The sequence below is a fragment of the Biomphalaria glabrata genome, chromosome 1, assembly GCF_947242115.1.
Source record: "Biomphalaria glabrata chromosome 1, xgBioGlab47.1, whole genome shotgun sequence".
Taxonomy (NCBI): Eukaryota; Metazoa; Mollusca; class Gastropoda; family Planorbidae; genus Biomphalaria; species Biomphalaria glabrata.
The window spans coordinates 1,754,709-1,773,244 of record NC_074711.1 but is presented as its reverse complement, the minus strand read 5'-3'; the positions used below and the strand labels follow the sequence as shown (position 1 = coordinate 1,773,244).

General features: G+C 36.8%; 1 protein-coding gene and 2 non-coding genes across 4 annotated transcripts; 2 read left to right on the top strand and 1 right to left on the bottom strand.

Moving 5' to 3' along the window:
- The first annotated feature begins 15 nt into the window (after positions 1–15).
- On the top strand, positions 16–97 carry Trnas-aga (transfer RNA serine (anticodon AGA)). Its single transcript has one exon. It is a non-coding gene; the product is annotated as a tRNA-Ser (tRNA).
- A 2,076-nt stretch (positions 98–2,173) lies between these two features.
- Positions 2,174–2,245, bottom strand: Trnae-uuc (transfer RNA glutamic acid (anticodon UUC)). Its single transcript has one exon. It is a non-coding gene; the product is annotated as a tRNA-Glu (tRNA).
- Positions 2,246–2,330: 85 nt separating this feature from the next.
- Positions 2,331–17,610, top strand: LOC106068479 (3-ketoacyl-CoA thiolase A, peroxisomal). Of its 2 annotated transcripts, none has more exons than XM_056044026.1 (13): positions 2,331–2,456; positions 5,185–5,353; positions 6,523–6,616; positions 6,704–6,758; positions 8,812–8,891; positions 9,096–9,138; positions 9,342–9,446; positions 9,715–9,795; positions 10,463–10,559; positions 12,360–12,450; positions 12,563–12,742; positions 14,533–14,734; positions 16,405–17,610. In XM_056044026.1, exons 2-13 carry the CDS (start codon positions 5,186–5,188, stop codon positions 16,484–16,486), a joined length of 1,278 nt encoding a protein of 425 aa, XP_055900001.1. In that variant the 5' UTR covers positions 2,331–2,456; position 5,185; the 3' UTR covers positions 16,487–17,610. The 2 variants fall into 2 exon arrangements, with proteins under 2 accessions (XP_055900001.1, XP_055899930.1); XM_056043955.1 differs by having other exon boundaries at positions 2,332–2,467.
- Positions 17,611–18,536: the final 926 nt, after the last annotated feature.

The following is an 18,536-nucleotide window of genomic DNA, read 5'->3' as shown; positions in this document are numbered from 1 at the left end:
TCCACTTGGTATCAAGTTGTCGTGGCCGAGTGGTTAAGGCGATGGACTAGAAATCCATTGGGATCTTCCCGCGCAGGTTCGAATCCTGCCGACAACGTTAATTTTTTGTCTCTCATTGATTTTTTTTTCTTTTCATCACTATCAGTGAGTATCACTCATCTTTTTTTTTTTTTTTTTAATTCTCATTCTCTCTATTTCAATGTTCAAATTGGACTTTTAATACAACAAGGAGAATTACAAATTTTCAGGTTCTAGATCAAGTTCTTAGCAATATTGTAATGAAAAAAGCGTTTGTTTGTGACAATGGAAATTTGGAGGAAAAAAAACGGAGGTGGGGGGGGGGGCATTAATAAAAACAACAAAAGAAGCTTATTGTCAAACAGTGAAAAATGCTTTACAAGTAATTTCATGATTAAACCTTGCATGTGCTATCACCTAAACTTAGTAATGTGAAAAATTAATTCTTCTGTATCGTAGACATATCTAATATATCTATATGGCTACTTACTTACTTACTTAATCCTGTGCACTCCCAGGGGAGCATAGGGCCGCAACCACACCTCTCCACCGAACTCGGTTCTGAGCAGCTTTCTTCATCTGCTCCCATGTCATTCCAGTGCCCTCAGCTTCACTGATGACTGACCTCTTTCAGGTTTGCTTGGGTCTGCCCACTTTCCTCTTTCCTTGTGGGTTCCAGTCTAGTGCCTGCCTTGCAACATTGGTAGCTGGTTTTCGCAGGGTGTGTCCTATCCAGCTCCACTTTCGTTTTGTGATGTCTTGGGCTATGGGCTTTTGTCTAGTTCTCTCCCACAGATCGATAGTACTTATCTTTTCTGGCCACCTAATTCCTAATATCCGGCGTAGGCATCTGTTAACAAAGGTCTGGAGCTTTTCCATATTTGTTTTAGTGACTCTCCAAGTTTCTGAACCGTATAGAAGGACAGACTTAACGTTTGTATTATAGATTCGTATCTTGTTGTGTAGAGATAATGCCTTAGAGCGCCAGATTGTTTGAAGAGTTGAAAAGGCAAACCTAGCTTTATTGATCCGAATTAGTATATCATCATCAGCTCCGCCGTCTTTACCAACTCTACATCCCAGATATGTGAAGTGGTCCGTATCAAGGATATTCTCTCCCTGTAGCAGGATTGGGTTCTCTTGTCTGTTGTTGATCCTCATAACTTCTGTTTTCTTTTTGTTGATTAGAAGTCCAGTCTTTTTCGCTGTTTCTGAGAGTCTGGTCAGTTTGGTCTGAGCATTTTGTTGTGTATGGGAGAGGAGGCAGATGCCATCGGCGAAATCCAGGTCCTCTAAATGTTGTGTTAGCGTCCATTGTATGCCGCTTTTATTATCTAAGACTGTCTGTCTCATGACCTAATCGATCACCAGCAAAAATATCAAGGGCGAAAGCATACATCCCTGTCTTACTCCTGTTTTTACTTGAAAAGGGTTGGTCAGCTTACCATTGTGTATTACTTGGCATGATGAGTCATCTTATCTTATCTTATATAATACAGACGTTACTTCAAAAAAAGAAGATGAATACGTCCTACGCGTCATGCATTTAGTCATGCATGTTAACCAATGACTTCAATTCTGCCAAGTCACTGGTTTTCCTGGCTAGCTCAGGCAAACCATTCCATGCTCTAATAGCACTAGGGAAGAAGGAGTATTTGTACAAATTTGTCCTAGCATATGGGACGAGGAATGTGCCTTTATCTTTGTGTCTTTCAGAGTATTTTATTAAATTTTGTTTTTGTATTTGAAGATTATGGTTTAGTGTTTTATGTATAATTGCTACTTTACTTTTGAGCCTTCTGTCCTGAAGGCTTTCTAAATTTAGTGATTTTACTAAAGGTTCATCAGTCTCCAGATTACGTCTCTGTCAATACTGTCGAAGGCTTTCTCAAAATCAACAAAGGTCATGTACAGAGGAGATTGCCACTCGATAGATTGTTCTATGATAATACGTAGTGTAGCAATGTGGTCAGTGCATGATTTCTCTTTACGGAATCCAGCCTGTTCTGGTCTTAGTCTTTTGTCTAGGGCATCTTTTAGGCGTTCCAATATTATCCTAGTTAAAACCTTGGCATTATTCTTATTAACAACTAAAACCAATTTGAACATTTATTTATAAATTTAAATTAAAAAATGTTTAAAAAAAAAAAGCATGTTCCCATGCCGGGAATCGAACCCGGGCCGCCTGGGTGAAAGCCAGAAATCCTAACCACTAGACCACATGGGAGGTAACATAAGTTGAACATCAAACTTTCAGATTCTAGAAAATAGATTTCTCATAACAAAAAAATAAAAAAATAATCACGGAAGCAAAACAAACGCATTTAACCTTTCACCCATAGACATAACATAACTTACAAGGCAGAAGTACGAAGTTCATCATAGTTCATGCATTGTGTCGTTTGTAATTGCTGTTATTCAGTGACTGTAACTTAAATGTTAGCTTAAAGTAATTGTTATTCACTTTTTGATTATAGATCTATAATTTAGTTCTAGATAGATATAGTAATAGATTATTATAGATGTAATTGAAATATTATTTTTGGTAACTATACTGTAACTAGATTCTAGTTAAACTAGACTATCCCTAGTACTAGTAGTAGTAGTATACTCTAACTCTAACTAATGATTTACTAATCGGTAATCCTCTATAATAGCGGGCACGACATGGACTGGTCAGTTGTGCCAATGTGAATGTGCCTAAACTCAAACTGAAAAACTCTATTTATATAGAGAGAGTAGACTATAGTGATAGTCTGAGTATAGTCTATCTCTATTATCTATATTACTCTATAGTTCTATAGTTATAGTATATAGTACTCTATACTTAGTATTCTATAACTATAAGTAGTATAAATTAACTATAATTAAAGTTAATTAAAGTTTAGATAATGACAATAATAGTGTACACCAGGCATGTCAAATTCATTAAGGCTAAGACTAAGGCCACTAAGGTGTATGGGCCACATAAAAAACTTACTATGACCTGAAGGTGAAGGACCGCAGTAAAAAATCTAGCCTACTAGTTTTATGTAAATTAGAAACAGTCCAATAGAATACTATAATTAATGGAATAACTGTCCCTTAGACTTAGTGTTCTGAGATACAAATATATATATTACTGACACTTTCATCACGGATTACAAATTTTGATCAGATAATCTCAAAAGGTGAGGTGATTTTGTAGTTTTCATTATGGAAAAGAACTACTCACAGAGATGTAAGTGCTTTCAAACTATACTCTATAGCAAGAATTCTGGCTACAAATTTCCGTAATTCACAGCCACTTCTATATACCGGTACTTTGCTTTCAACAAAGAATCTGACTGCAATTTTATCAGCTTTAGTGGCAAATTATCAGCAGCATTTTCAGAAGCAAATGAAAATGGAGATACAAACAATGAAAATTCTTGCTCGAATGATACAAAGTAACGAAAACGGTCTTTGAAAGCATCTAATAATGATTCCATTAGGTGTAAGACATATTTAGCCATATTTAATCTTTCAGTTCCTGACATGTTGTGAAGCGAACAGGATTTTTCTTGATATTTGGCTTATCCAAATATGGGAAGCATGGTCGAGAGGCCAAGTGCGCTTGAACTTGGCTTGGCTTGGCTACCTAGAAGGGGGCTCGAGGTTTGACACCCGACTCGGGCAGAGTTGTGTTTACTGAGCGCCTAAAGGCAGCACTGAAAACCAACTCCTAGATACCCCCTCCCCCCACTGGTCCACAAATGAGATTGGACCAAAAGCGCTCTGAGCATGCTATAAGCATGAAAGTTGCGCTATATAAAAGCTATAATAATCCACAGTTGTAACACTTCACATCATCACAAGCAGTTATGACAATTTTGTCATTACCTTGAAGTTTCAAATTCAAGTCTTGCAGGTGACCAGTGAGATCAACTGCAAATGCTAAATCCTGAACCCATTTGTCAGTTTGGAAATGTTTAACAGGTTCACCTTTCAGAAACAATACCGTTTCCTCACGCAGTGCTAAAAATCTCAATACTTTATGACAAGACAGCCAGTGAACTTCTGTGTAGTTGGGAACAAAATCAAATTTGTGTCCAATGTCATCCAGAAACATTGAAAATTGGCGTTGATTTAAGAATAAAATTGATAGCGACTAAAACTGGTCTTAGCACATGTTGGAACTGTAATGGCTTTGCGCATAACGTTTCTTGGTGAATGTTGCTTTGAAAATGAGCAAATTTAAAATTAGCATCAGACTCTTTTTTTCTAAAGCAGCTTTGCACCAACACCATTTCTAACCCCAATCATGGTTGGTGCGCCATCCGTTGCTAGTCTAGCTAGCTTTACGAAACATAAATTGTACTGCAATATTACCTAGACAGCTTTAACGACAAACTCCTTAATAAAATCTCCTTCACTAAAGGATTTGCTGTCTTGCAATTGCGTGCTACAAAATGTAGCTCACTTTCACTGCAGATTGGCTCTCGTTGTTCAGTTCAACTTATACTTAATACTGTTTGTTGCCTTTTAAAACTATTTTTCAAGTAGCTTGTTATCTCTTATTTTCCCAGTGTAAGCATTGTACGTCTTCTTGTGATTAGCGGAATGTCGTTTGACATTGTACTCTTTGGGCACACTAATGCAGGATTTGCATATTGAGCAGCCAAGTCTTATCTGACATTAGTTGGGGAAAAGTAAAGGCAGTTGGTCATTGTGCTGGCCACGACACCCTCATTAACCGTCAGCCACTCTTGGGTAGAAATCATTAAGCCCCTTTAACAACGCTCTGTTTGGTCTCGTTTCAGAAAGGTGTTTCTGGTTACTGGACGGCTGCCTGGTCGTGCGGTTTGCGCGCTGGACTGTCGTTCGGATTTATCGACGGTCAAGGGTTCAAACCCTGCCCGCTTCCGTCCCCCGTCGTCCTGCGGGAGGTTTGGACTAGGAAGTAAACTATCTTCAACTTTGAAGGAACATCCGAAACATGTAAAACATTTTACAAACAACAAACACACTCTGTGAATCACACTTTGCAGCACAGGGGCTTGGCTTGCAGCACAGGGGCTTGGCTTGCAGCACAGGGGCTTGGCTTGCAGCACAGGGTTGTAAGAATGTAGATATGTCAAATGATGTACATTTCTTAGTAGCAAAATGTTTAAATTTATTGTGTTCAAACAATTTCTTTCTTTTCAGAATGACTCACAGGTTACAAACAGTGTTGCGTCATGTTCAAGTCAGCCAGCCACAAACTGATCTTCAGTCATATTCCACTGCAGCCTCACTCCCAAACAGACCAGATGATATTGTGATTGTGTCCGCTCTCAGGACTCCTATAGGGAAAGCTAAAAGAGGATCTTTTAAAGTAATTTTAATTTGGCAGTTTTTCTAAGATTTTTTTTTTTTTTTTTTTTGGCTTTTAAGGGGGTAAGCAAGGCCACCTTAATTTCTATACATATCTGTTTGCTTTGGGCTGACATCTGTAAATTTCTATACATTTCTATGTTTGTAGACTGTTTTGCATACTGGTATAACATTTTTTAAAATCAGCAAGGCCACCTTAATTTCTATACATATTGCTTTGGGCTGACATCTGTAAATTTCTCTACATTTCTATGTTTGTAGACAGTTTTGCATACCGGTATAACATTTTTTTAAATCAGCAAGGCCACCTTAATTTCTATACATATTGCTTTGGGCTGACATCTGTAAATTTCTCTACATTTCTATGTTTGTAGACTGTTTTACATAACGGTATAACATTTTAAAAATAAACAAACTGACCAACACATGGACCACACACTAAACCACAGGAGAACTATGTTTCAAAATCAGCAATGGCTCTAACTATACCATACAATTTTGCCAACAAATTTCATGCCTTATGAAGTCATGTTGATACCTGTCGTTGACTTGTAGCACCAAACTGCTGGTAGAGAACTAAATCATTGTAGTCGTAATATCTCTTAACAAATAAAACTTCAAATACGGTAGCTTGAATTACTTCCTTGTGAACAATACTAAATAGAACTTAATAATATAGAAAAAAATCAAGTTGATATACAATAAATGTACTAGACTTCAGTAATAATATTTCTTAACAAAAATCTAACTCACTACAATAACACAACCTTTCTGTCTCACGCTCTGGAGTTGTCTCCCCTAACTAAGACCAAATGACAACAACGCCACCTATGTTGCATCATTCATAACCAATCGCTAACCTCTTCCCACTGTCACCATGGAAACCTTGTGGTCTATAGGGCAGATGATGTAAAGGTCATCTCTTTCTGTGGCTTACGGTTAACGAGGATGTCATGTGGCCAGCACAATGACCAACCGCCTTTACTTTTCCCCAACTAATGTCAGCTGGGTGGACTCACAAGCGCCCAAAGATCCCGAAATTAAAAATCCCAGGATTCGAACCGAGTACCCCTGGTTCGAAAGCCGCTCTGCCACCGCACCTCCATAATATGTACATATAGTTCAATAAATAATTTTAAAATATATTTTTACATTTGTCTGTATTAATAGGACACTCTTAATGATGATCTCCTGGCAGCAGCTTTTAAAGGTGTTCTTAATCAGACTAAGATCAACCCAGCAGACATTGGGGACATTTGTGTTGGTCAGTATTTTGAAGAAGTTTAGTTTTAACACTATTCTGTAGATATTGTTATCTGCCCTTCATAAACAAGCTTTGCTTTTTGACCAGGTAATGTCAGTGATCCTAGTGCAGCGTTGTCAGCCAGATTGGCTCAGTTTTACAGGTCAGTAACATTGGCTAACAGTCGTTAAATTCCTTGTTTTGTTAATTTGTTGCTTTAGACCATGCGTCTCCTGGACATATCTCTTTTATGTGTTTAACTTATTAATTTAAATATTCTGACCTTGACATTTAAATTGTTCCGAAACTTTTATTTTTGTGCATACTATCGAGTTTTGATATAACCATATTAATCTAAAAGTCAATTTAGTCAGCTAATTTTTTTCTAGTCTGGACAAATATCATATACATATTTCATGATACAAAAACCTGGATTCACTTTGGTGATGTATATTTCTGCGGCCTCTTGTACCACTTCCCTTTTACTTATACCGGTACCTTAGTCTGTTAAACTGTTGAACAAGATCTGTCAATAGTCATTCTGCATTCCTCTCTGTCTTCTGACTAGGATAGAATTTCATTAAATGACAGGCCTGTTCATTCGGTTATGTTGTCTTTCTATCGCTTTCTCTGTCTACCTCTTCTTCTTTTTCCTGGTACTGTTCCCTGAAGAAAGGTGTTTGCAAGCCCTGAGGACCTTGTGATGTGGTTTAAATTTGCATTTTTTGATAATTAATAATTTATAGCTTTTATATAGAGCTACTTTCATGCTTATAGCATGCTAAGAGCACTTCAGTCCAATCTCATTTGTGGACCAGTTAGGGGGAGGGGGTATCTGGTTTTCTTGCTTTAGACGCTCAGTAAATACAACTCTGCCCGAGTTGGGTGTCAAACCTCGAGTCCCCTTCATAGGTAGCCAAGCCTAATTCAGGCATACTTAGCCCCTCGACCATACTTCCCACTGATAGTGGTTAGCAGGCCATTATGGGGTCCAGTTGCTGTATTAATCCTTCATTTGTGATGCCGTCTTAGTAAGTGACACCTAGGATCTTTCTGTAGCATTTTGGATGCTGACTATATTCTATTCTATAGTTCCTCCATTGTGGTTCGATGATGACCACTTTGTCATCCAGGAGGCTGAGGGCTTTGCACTGGAGTTTTATGCCTCCTCATGTGGCTGGTGAGACCTATGTGAGCCCGGACTGGGTCTATGCTGAACACCTTCAGAGAAGCTTTGAGGGTGTCCCTGAAGCCCTTTCTTTGACCACCTTGCGAGCGCTTTCCTTCGCTTAGTTGGCCATACAAGAGTCGTTTAGGGATGCGGTGGTCTTCCATTCTGTAGACGTAACCTGCCCATTGCAGCTGGGACTGCATCAGGATTGTGTGGATGCTTTGCAGACATGCTCTTCGAAGGACTTCTGTATCTGGTATTTTGTCTTGCCATTTGACATTTAGTATTTTTCTCAGACATGTCATGTGGAAGTGGTTCAGTTTCTTTGCATGTTTACTGTACACTGTCCATGTTTCTGAGGCATAGAGCAATGTAGGGAGGATGACAGCTCTATAGACCCCTAGCTTTGTGTTTATGGTGATACCACGTCTGTTCCAGACAGTTTTAGACAGTCTGACATAGAATGCACTGGCCTTGGCAATAGGCAGGTCAATTTCACTATCGATTTTTCCATTTCTGGAGAGTGTGCTGCCAAGATTTGGGGGGGGGGGGGGGAATAGTGACTTGCGCTGGAATTTGGATTTCGTGCAACACGTCGACCTCACTCTCTCGCCCTAAAGCCCGTCCTTTTCCGGAAGCAAGATTTGGTCAAGAGGTCCGGGGACAAGTTTGGGTGCAGTGGATGACCAGAGACTTTCTGTGTGTCTTGTCCTGCTCTTGAGTAGTCCACAGCACTGTGCTGGTAGTTGCCATTCTGTCCGATTAGTCTAGTTTTGTGACGTTACGCACAGGCCGCCAAGTCCAGACTTCACATGCTAGGACGCTGACTATACCACTTATGAACTATTTAAGCCTCCTTGAAGAATTATAGATGCCGTATAACAATGCACAACAAGGCTTTAATATCCCACAATCCGATTTTATTGATGATTAAAAATGATTCTCCTATGATGTACAGTTGTATATTATTGAACCTTACCACAATATGAACAATAAGTATTAAGACAATCAATTTAATTTTCATGTATTTTTTAAAATCATTTAGTGGAATACCTCCAGAAGTTCCCATATATACCACAAACCGTCAGTGCTCTTCTGGTTTAGTAGCTGTTCTGAACTTGGCAGGTTGGTGATTATTTTTTAATGTTTAGTTTTAATTTTAATTTTTAATAGTTTTTATACGATTTTCTCAAATTATAATTATAATTTTAATGTGTTTTTTTTTTAAATGTTATTTTTTTAAATAAATTATAATAATTTTTTTTAACATGTTATTTTGTCATTGACAGAATGGATAATTTTAATTTTTTTAATTTCTAAACTCTTTAGGTAACATTAAAAATGGAGTCTACAAAATAGCATTAGCTGGTGGGTAAGTCAAAATGTCATTTTCTGTGAAATATGGTCTAAAATGTTTACATTGAGTATTTCTTCCTTTGCAATTCAGCTTAAGCACAGCTACCATTCTGCCTCATAACAGACACACACACACACATTACAGCCCTGTTTATCTAATTATTTAATCATTTCTTCATTTGACAACATACAACACTGTTGTTTAATTAATTCTCTTAGAGTGGAATCCATGAGTACCTACGGCTTGGGTGCCCCTAAAGGTATTGTATTCAATCCCAGAATTGGAGAGAGCCAGCTAACACAGGATTTACTTTTACCAATGGGGTAAGTCAACAATTACTTTTTTTTTTGTCTCTCCACAATTTGAAACATTTTAAAAATACTATCCTTTTTTTTTTCTGTTTTGTTTTATGATACAGTAGGTCTCAAACATTGAATATTGGCACCCAAAATGTATTTTGTTGTCATGTTGTACTGGTACTAGAATTTCTTACTAATAAAAAGATTTTTTTAAATATTGACAAAATATCAAATTATCAAAATATCAAATTTTATTTAAAGTGCATTCTGGGAGATGTGTTTATTTCCTCAGAATAACATCCGAAAATGTGGCAGAGAGATTTGGGGTTTCAAGGCAAGATCAAGATGAATTTGGTTTCAACTCACAACTCAAGTTAGAAATATATATTTATTACTTTTAAAACTAGTGTACTTCCATAGAGAAAAACAAATTTTAGAAAAATTTTGTTCCTCATAATCCTTAAACATTGTTTCTTTAACTCTTACAGTGCAGGGTTACTCTTAGTGAGTAAATTCGCTAGCGCTTCTGGTGAAGACCTAGTTTCTTTTTATAATAAAATCAAAAATGTTAAATTATATAATAAAATATAATAAAATAAAAAGTTACATTTGTTTTAGAAAAACCTAATTGTTTCAATCAAAATAATTCGCAGTAAAAGAGTTAAGGGGTGAGATAAATTATAAGTTTTTACAATGGCTCAATAGCTGAAATAACATTCTATATATAATGAAGAGTTCTTTCCAGACCTTTTAACATCAGTGTCTGTAACTTTGATAGGTATTTCGTTTTTAGCATGAAGTAACCAAATTTACAATAATACAAAAAAAATTCTATACTTTTAAAGCTAAATAAATTTTGTTTTATAAATATCAGATGAAACTTTTTGAAGAACTGAAATTTCATTTTTTAACAAGTTTTTGTTATTTTGTATTTGGAAAACTGCTTTTCCTTCAGATGCTGACATAGTATTTTCTTTATAATTTATGTCTTTCTTGAATTGATTTGAGATTCAAAGAAAGTTAAAAAATTTATTCTTTAGAGCTAAAAAGGCAGCAGACGCAGGCCTGTATGATGAGGAAATCATCCCTGTTAGCACCAAAATTGTGGATGAAAACGGTCAAGAAAAGAAAATTGTTGTAAGTATTTCTGTCACAGTAAATTTTGTCTTGACTTCATACTTTTATCCCAAATGTCTCGAGCTAGAACCCAGTGCTCTGTAATCCATTACCATACTGCAGTAGGCTTGGGCTAAGACAAATTATGTAAATTTCTGAAAGAATCTTGGAAACTTAAAAAAACAAAATAAAAATGTATTTAGAACCAGCTTCAGCTTCTTGTAAGAGTGTAATCTTCTAGTGATACTTTTATGGGGATTAAGAAAATCCTAAATCTCTCAGTCACTTCATCATAAGTCACTTAAGCCTTTACCATTCACACCCAAGACACATCCCTTAGTCTTAATTCTCAATCTTTAAATTATAAAATTCTTTATAATAATAATAATAATCTTTATTGTCCAAATGGAAATTTGTCTTACAAGTTCATTACACCAAACAAAAAACATTAAAACTATAAGAAACCAAAATGTTCATTCACACCAGACTCACTCATAATTTACATGTGACAAAGTTTATATCAGATTGTTCCTATTTAATGATTTTAATATAATATTTGGAAGTCAGCTGAGAATTTAGTTCAGATATAAATAATTTGTTTGAAATAGATATAGTCTTGAGACAATTGTAATAAAATTCTAGCACACACCAATAGAAGACTTAATGACTCTCAACAAACAAGTTTATTCCTTTGACTTTTGTCTCTATCAGCACATGCTGTCTCTCCAGTACTCTACTGATTTCTGACCCATTTCCACACAGTTGTAAACATTTAGGCAGTTTGCTCATCGAAGTAAAATAACACTAAAAGTAAACTAGTTTGTCCATACACAGTGTCACACAAGACAGCGCTTGTCACTCAAAACAAACACACTATCACAACAATACTTGTCAATCAGTATGACATGTAATCTAATGATAATAGGTATCTCCCCTGACTTGCTGTTCTGTACAATGTTAGTGCTTCTCTTGTGTAATGTAACAAACTGTTTCTTTGGATTATGCTTTGTGTGACAAAAAACCCCCCCACTTACCTTGCCTGCCTGATCAACTCACTTATAAGGCCCCCCCTTCCCAACTAACTTTATACTGGGTGGCTCACTGGTCATGTGATATGTGTTTCAGGCTGTCATTGTGATAGGCTGAAGTTTGAATACTGTCCACTCCCATCCATAGGAGGTTTGGAACAGGACATAATAATCTTCATTTCTGAAGGATTGTTTGAAATATTAATAAAACAAAAATTAGAATGAAGATGAAATAATTTAATATGAGCATATTTAAAAGATGAATCATGGTAAGGTAGCCCTTTCAGACTTTGAGATCTATAGGGCAGACGATGTAAAGGTCATCTTTTTCTATGAGCAATGATTAATGAGGGTGTCATGTGACCAACACAACCATCAACCGCCTTTACTTTCCCCAACTAAAGTCAAGTACTCATTAGAGTTGGGTGGAAAGGCAGCATCCGAAAAATCCTTAAATTAAAAATCCCAGTCTTCACCGAGATTCATCAGAACAGTGGACACCAGATGGGAGGAGGCTTCAGACATTGCCAATGACAGATCTTTATGGAGACAGCTTGCCGCCCACTATGCCGAACGGCACGGGAGGACCTAAATCTAAGTAACTAAGTCACCAAGATTCAAATTTTGGACCTAAGTGCTTTACACTCAGCCACCAGGCCCCTAAAAGATGAATCAATTAAACTTGAAACAATAATTGAGAGTGTTGAGATAGGAAGTTTTCAAAAGGAAACAAATTACTTTTTAGAATAATATTCCTATGCAGACCTGCTAACTGTACAGTCTTATATCTCAGGTAACTAAGGATGAAGGCATTCGTCCTACTACCTTGGAAGGATTATCAAAACTGAAGCCTTCCTTTAAAGACAATGGTACAACAACAGCAGGTAATTCTTCTTTGATGACATTTACATCTGCTGTACTTGATATGTTGACAATGTTAGTTAAGTCCTGGCATTCTTACATCATCCACACTTCATTATTGTCTTTTATTTGTAGGCAACTCTAGCCAAGTCAGTGATGGGGCCGCGGCTGTTCTTATCATGACCAGAGATGAGGCAGAAAAGCGAAGACTACCTATTTTAGGAATACTTCGCTCATCTGCTGTCAAGGGTTGTCCCCCTGACATAATGGGCATTGGCCCAGCCGTTGCCATTCCACTGGCTTTAGAAAAAGCTGGTAAGTACATAATAATGATAATAATTGAATTTATAGAGTGCTGTTAACAAACAAAATGTAGGCTCAAGGCACTGTGATAACATTACAAACTAATCTAAAACTGGTGCAATATGAAATAGAAAGTCTTTATCTTATGACACAAAGCTCCACCTGGTGTCCAATCTTCATTTAGGTCAATCATAGAGTTCCCTCCACTCTTGTTACTGTGTGGGTTTAATCTCAACAGTCAACACATTGACTTAAAACATCAATATTATCAACATTGTTTTCTTGACTGTATGACTAAATGTCTAAAGACCCACAGTTTATAATTTGCATATTTTTTTTAATGGAGTATCTTGTTTTGATGAGATAAATATAGCTCTGCTCATCTTGTTTAGATTTATTTTTTAAATATTTTTAGAAAGCTTTATAATATACTGTGCCACATATATTTCAAGTACATTTTTTAAATATTCCTTAAACAGCTATCACACCTTCTTTTAAAAGCTTGTCTAATTTTAAAGCTTGTCCAGGTGCCAGTAATACTGATTCCATCCATCCATCCATCCCAGTGGCGCTACAGCCCATGGAGGGCTCTGGCCTGCTTCAACACATCCTTCCATTCAGATCTCTCCTGGGCCTTTCATCTCCACCCCCTGACCCCAAGCTGCTTCAGATCTGCTTCTACATCATCAATCCATCGCATTCGGGTCTGCCTTTGGGTCGCCTGCCTTTTGGTTTTTGCTTGTATCTGACATTCTTTCAAGGTGACCTGCCCAACGTAGTCTGTTCTTTTTTATTTCCGTCACTATTGGGTGGGTCTTCATACAATTGATATATCTCATGGTTAGTGCGTGTCCTCCACCCTGTTTCATCCTGTATGTCACCATAGATTTTCCTAAGAATTTTCTTTCCCAAGTATTAAGTAGATTTTCAGATGTCTTTGTCAGTGTCCAGGTCTCACTTCCATACATTGCTGATGGTCTTATTATGGTTTTGTATATTATTTTCTTGGTTTTCCTTGAAATTGTTTTGCTCTTAAGTAAATGATGGGTGCTATAAAATGCTCTGTTGCCTCCTGCTATTCTTTTCTTTATTTCTGTTAGTAGGTCATTTTTTAAATTAATAGTACTTCCTAGATATTTGAAAGTTTGGACGTTTTCAAATTCGTGGTCTTTGATTTTGATATGCTGTCCTTCTGTTTGATTGTCTCTTGTCATTGCGATGTACTTGGTTATACTGTCATTGACCTTAAGTCCTGCTGGTCGAGATGCTTCTTCTAGTTGTGTGAAGGCTCTAGCGATGTCAGAGGTTTCTTTACCCAATAAGGCAATACTGATTCCAGTTATTTGTAATCACTTAGACTTTGACACTCCAGGACAGAGGAATAAAAAGTAAAGCACTGTATATAAAACATTAAAACATAACTTACAAATACAAAAATATAATCTGAAATAGTCATAAGGCCTAAGAATAAAGGCTAATTGGTTATTTTATATTGTCTAGGACGCCTTGACATAAGTTTGAGTTTACTTAATTGTCTAATTAAGATGAACAAATAAGGATATGTGAAGAACATAATCTTTTTGAAGGAATTTGTAAGATAAGATAATGCAAAAGAATCAAACTATGTGTGACCTTTTAATTCAAATAATGTAATATGTTTTTGCAAGGCAAAAACGTTGAATCCCAAAGTTTTGTTTTGTTATAGAAACTCAGATCTTGCTCATCTTTGATTAGGAAAGAAGAGTTTCATAAAAAGTTAATCAACTTGTAGTAATTTTTTTTTTGTGTGTGGCTTCCATCAGGTCTGTCTATCACAGATGTAGATATTTATGAAATAAATGAAGCCTTTGCCAGCCAGGCACTGTACTGCGTCAGGAAGCTGGGCATTCCAATTGATAGGGTGAACCCCAAAGGTGGTGCCATTGCTCTTGGACACCCACTAGGATGCACTGGGGCCAGACAAATTGCCACACTTCTACATGAGCTTAAAAGACGTGGACGCAGGTAATTGGCTGTGTGAGAACTTTTCTTTTAGAATGAATGCATCTCCTCCTAAGAGTTAGTATTCCTTGGGGCCTGTGTTTGTAAATTTTAAAATGTTTTTGTGGTGAATAGCTTATTAATGTTATGTAGATAACACAACAACTAATTGCAGTCTACACAAAAATGATCTGATAATGAGCTTTAAAGATGCTTATGTTTTGAGGCTTAAACCAGATTTAATTATCTCAATAGATGTTATTTATTTTGGGTTTTTGGCACATTGGCACAATTTAGGCCATTCCGCACCCATAATCCCTCAAGGCTCATTTTCCCTTCATATCTCAAGAGCTAAATCTCACACAGCTAAGTCATTAAAAACAAAGTCTATTCACAGTTAAGATAGTAAAAATAGTAAAAATTTGTTAATTCAATAAAAATCTGTTGTAAATATTATATATTCACAATTTCTCCGCCCCATCTTAAATCAAACCCCTGCAGACAACCCCACCTCACGGATAAAGCCCATTATCTTCCCAGGGTCGACATTATCAAACAGTGTCTTTAAGTTGTGTGCTCTAAAATATTTCCCACTAATATCCTGGTATCTGGAGCAATCAATGAGGCTATGTTTCACGGTGAGACAAGAGTTACAGTACTCACAAAGTGGGGGCTCCTCTCTCTTCAGCACAAAGGAGTGCGGAACATAGGTGTGTCCAATCCTAAGTCTGGACATGGTCGTGCTACCACGCCTTGTCAGACGAAGCAGGACGTTTTGGCGCCGCCGTTTTTGCGCCGCCGTTTTGGCGCGAAGGTCGTTTTGGCGCGAGCCGTTTTGGCGACGGGACGTTTTGGCGCGAAATACATTATGTACGTTTATTGCATTATTTCTTTTAAAAGAATTATTCATAATTCATATCTATGTTTTGCATGAGTGTTTGTGTTAAGACATATTTTTCACGTACTAAATGTAAATGTGTGTTTGTTTTTCACATCATTTTCTTTAATAAACATTTTGGCTTGTGTATGTGTGTTTATTAAGAGGCACACTTTATTTTCAAAAAAGTTTTTTAAGATATTACTTTAAAAATTAAAAACAAAATGAAACGATGAAAGACTAAAAATTGATGCAATTATTTCTTTACATTAACATTGGTTTATTTAATAACTGTATGGTATCTCCAGCTATACATACCAAACACTTGCTAATATAAGTAAAAATATAATACATGTACCATGTTTCTCAAAATACTTTAAATTACGTATACATAGACACCATGGTTATTTGCCTTAGTCGCTGGAATTCAAGGGTTCATTAAAAAAAAGCTACGTGCTTATTAAATTATCGTCAAATGATATCTCGCGCCAAAACGTCCCGTCGCCAAAACGGCTCGCGCCAAAACGGCGGGGCCAAAACGGCGGCGCCAAAACGTCACGTACCGCTTGTCAGACCCTTAGATCTGGGCCGCCACCTGACATCAGCCACAATCTGTCTGAGTTTGTTGTGGGTCTCAGCCTCCTACCGATCCTGCCACTCTCGATAGGTGGCAGAGGCTATACTCTACCTCAGGTCCGAGCAGGGAATTTGGGTCCCTGACACCGCTTGATTTAGGGCTCTCTATGCTTCTCTGTCTGCCGTTTCATGTCCCTATCTCAATAGATGTGTTATCCTGTTATGTTATGTCTTTCCACAGAGGTTTCGGTGTTGTGTCCATGTGTATAGGCACAGGCATGGGAGCAGCCGCAGTGTTTGAATACCCAGGACCAGCCCAATAAAACTTACCCAAAGAAAGATCACACTAAAAATCACTAACTCAACTTTTGCACTTGGGTCTGATTGGCAGAGAAAAAAAATGATGAGACATTGGACTATATTGTTTGTGACATTGACATTGCTTTAGATAGCATTATTTTTTTACAATGACCTTACTTTATTGACAGGATTATTGTTTGTGACAGTGACCTTACTTTAGACTGCATTATTATTGACAATGTCCTTACTTTATCGACTGAATTGTTTGTGAAAGTGACCTTACTTTAGACTGCATTGTTTTTGACAATGACCTTACTTTATGGACTGAATTGTTTGTGACAGTGACCTTACTGTAAGACTGCATTGTTGTACTGTCTAAATTGAGATTCTGTTGACATTGTTCTTGAACTTTGTTGTGCACATTCTATTTAATTGGATCATTAATATTTCTGAGGTCATCCTCATCTATCTTAACAGGCCACACATACACTACTTATTAATCAGAAATTAAGGGGCCACACATGGAGGTGCGGTGGCTGAGCGGTAAAGCGCTTGGCTTCTGAACCGGCAGTCTCAGGTTCGAATCCTGGGGTTTTAAATTTCGGGATCTTTGGGCACCTCTGAGTCCACCCAGCTCTAATGTACTACCTGACATTAGTTGAGGAAAAGTAAAAGCGGTTGGTAGTTGTGCTGGCCACATGACACCCTTGTTAACCGTCAGCCACATAATCAGTTGACCTTTATGTCATCTGCCCTATAGACCACAAGGTCTGAAAGGGGAACTTTACTTTTTTTTTTTTTAAGGGGCCACACACTAAATTTCTTATTGAGCAAACATTAAATTTCATAATAACCAGAAAACATTTGTCAATGATTTTAATTACTGAAGAAAAAAAAAATTGACAGGAATTGGTCACCATCTTATATTTTGTAGGGTTTCTGCGACATAGACTTTGTGCAGTAGTTAAAGGTATGCATAGAAATAGAATATTGGCTGTAGCTTTTGTTTTCAAATCTGTTGCCTTTATGTTCTCTCCCCTGATTGTGTGATATAATAAGAAATTGAGAAGTGTATGTTCAATGCATATGTCTGTTCAAACCACTGTTGTTTTAATGCTCAAATAAAATATTGATATGAATTTCCAAATCATTTTTCTTCAATGACACCAGTGGCTTTCATGTTTGCAAAATACTGACTTAAGTTGTTGTTGTTTTTTTTCAATACACTTCAGACAGACCATTGTCAGATGAAGAGTGCAATCAAATATTTTTGTCCACCTACTTAGTATTGAAAATGTGTGATTGTTTGAAGATATTTACGTTTCTGAAAACTTTGGGGGAAAAAAGTTCATTACCATACTCTTTTAACTTGTCAAATTTATGGAAATATTTTTTTTGGTCTATTTAACCACACACAAAAACTACCTCATAACTCATAATTTCAGTACAGTATTAAATACTAAAAAAAAATAATTAATGAACCAATTAACTAAATGATAATTACGACATGCTAATAGCCTACACTAATTGGTAACTTAGTGACATCAAAATACTGTTGCCGAGTCAGCATCAACTCAACACTGCAGTTCAGTCTGACGGAGAAAGTCAGTGAAGAGCTTTCAAGTTGATGCCTCTAAAAATGTACAGAAGAGGCAGAGGCTGAAGCAGTGTTGACTACTGGAGATTAAAGCACTGAAAGGGGGGAGGGGATAGATTAAAAGGGGGGGGCTTTAGTTTCTTTCTAACACAAAAGATGGAGTGGACAGCATGTTATACACATGACTTACTTTCTGGTCAATGCAATCATCATTCATGAACTGGTGTATGCAACAGTTTCTGGACTAACTCTTGCAATGATCATCCATGAACAAAATTAATAAAAGAATACTCTGACATGTAGCAGAAGTCAGGGACGAGAGAATTATGAGAAATTTTAGGAAAAAAAAGTTTTTTTTTTGTTTTTTTTTTTACATTTCATGGTTTTTAGATTAGCTTACTTTCTTAAAAATATTTTTTTCCCCTTATTTCAAAACTGTTGTGAGGATTAATTGATTACACCACCCAAATTAATAC

Coding starts and splice junctions, on each gene's coding strand:
- LOC106068479 (XM_056044026.1), top strand. CDS start 5,186: ATGACTCACAGGTTACAAACAGTGTTGCGTCATGTTCAAGTCAGCCAG. Junction 9,796..10,462: donor GGTTTCAACTCACAACTCAA/GTTAGAAATATA, acceptor TTTATTCTTTAG/AGCTAAAAAGGCAGCAGACG. Junction 10,560..12,359: donor GTCAAGAAAAGAAAATTGTT/GTAAGTATTTCT, acceptor CTTATATCTCAG/GTAACTAAGGATGAAGGCAT.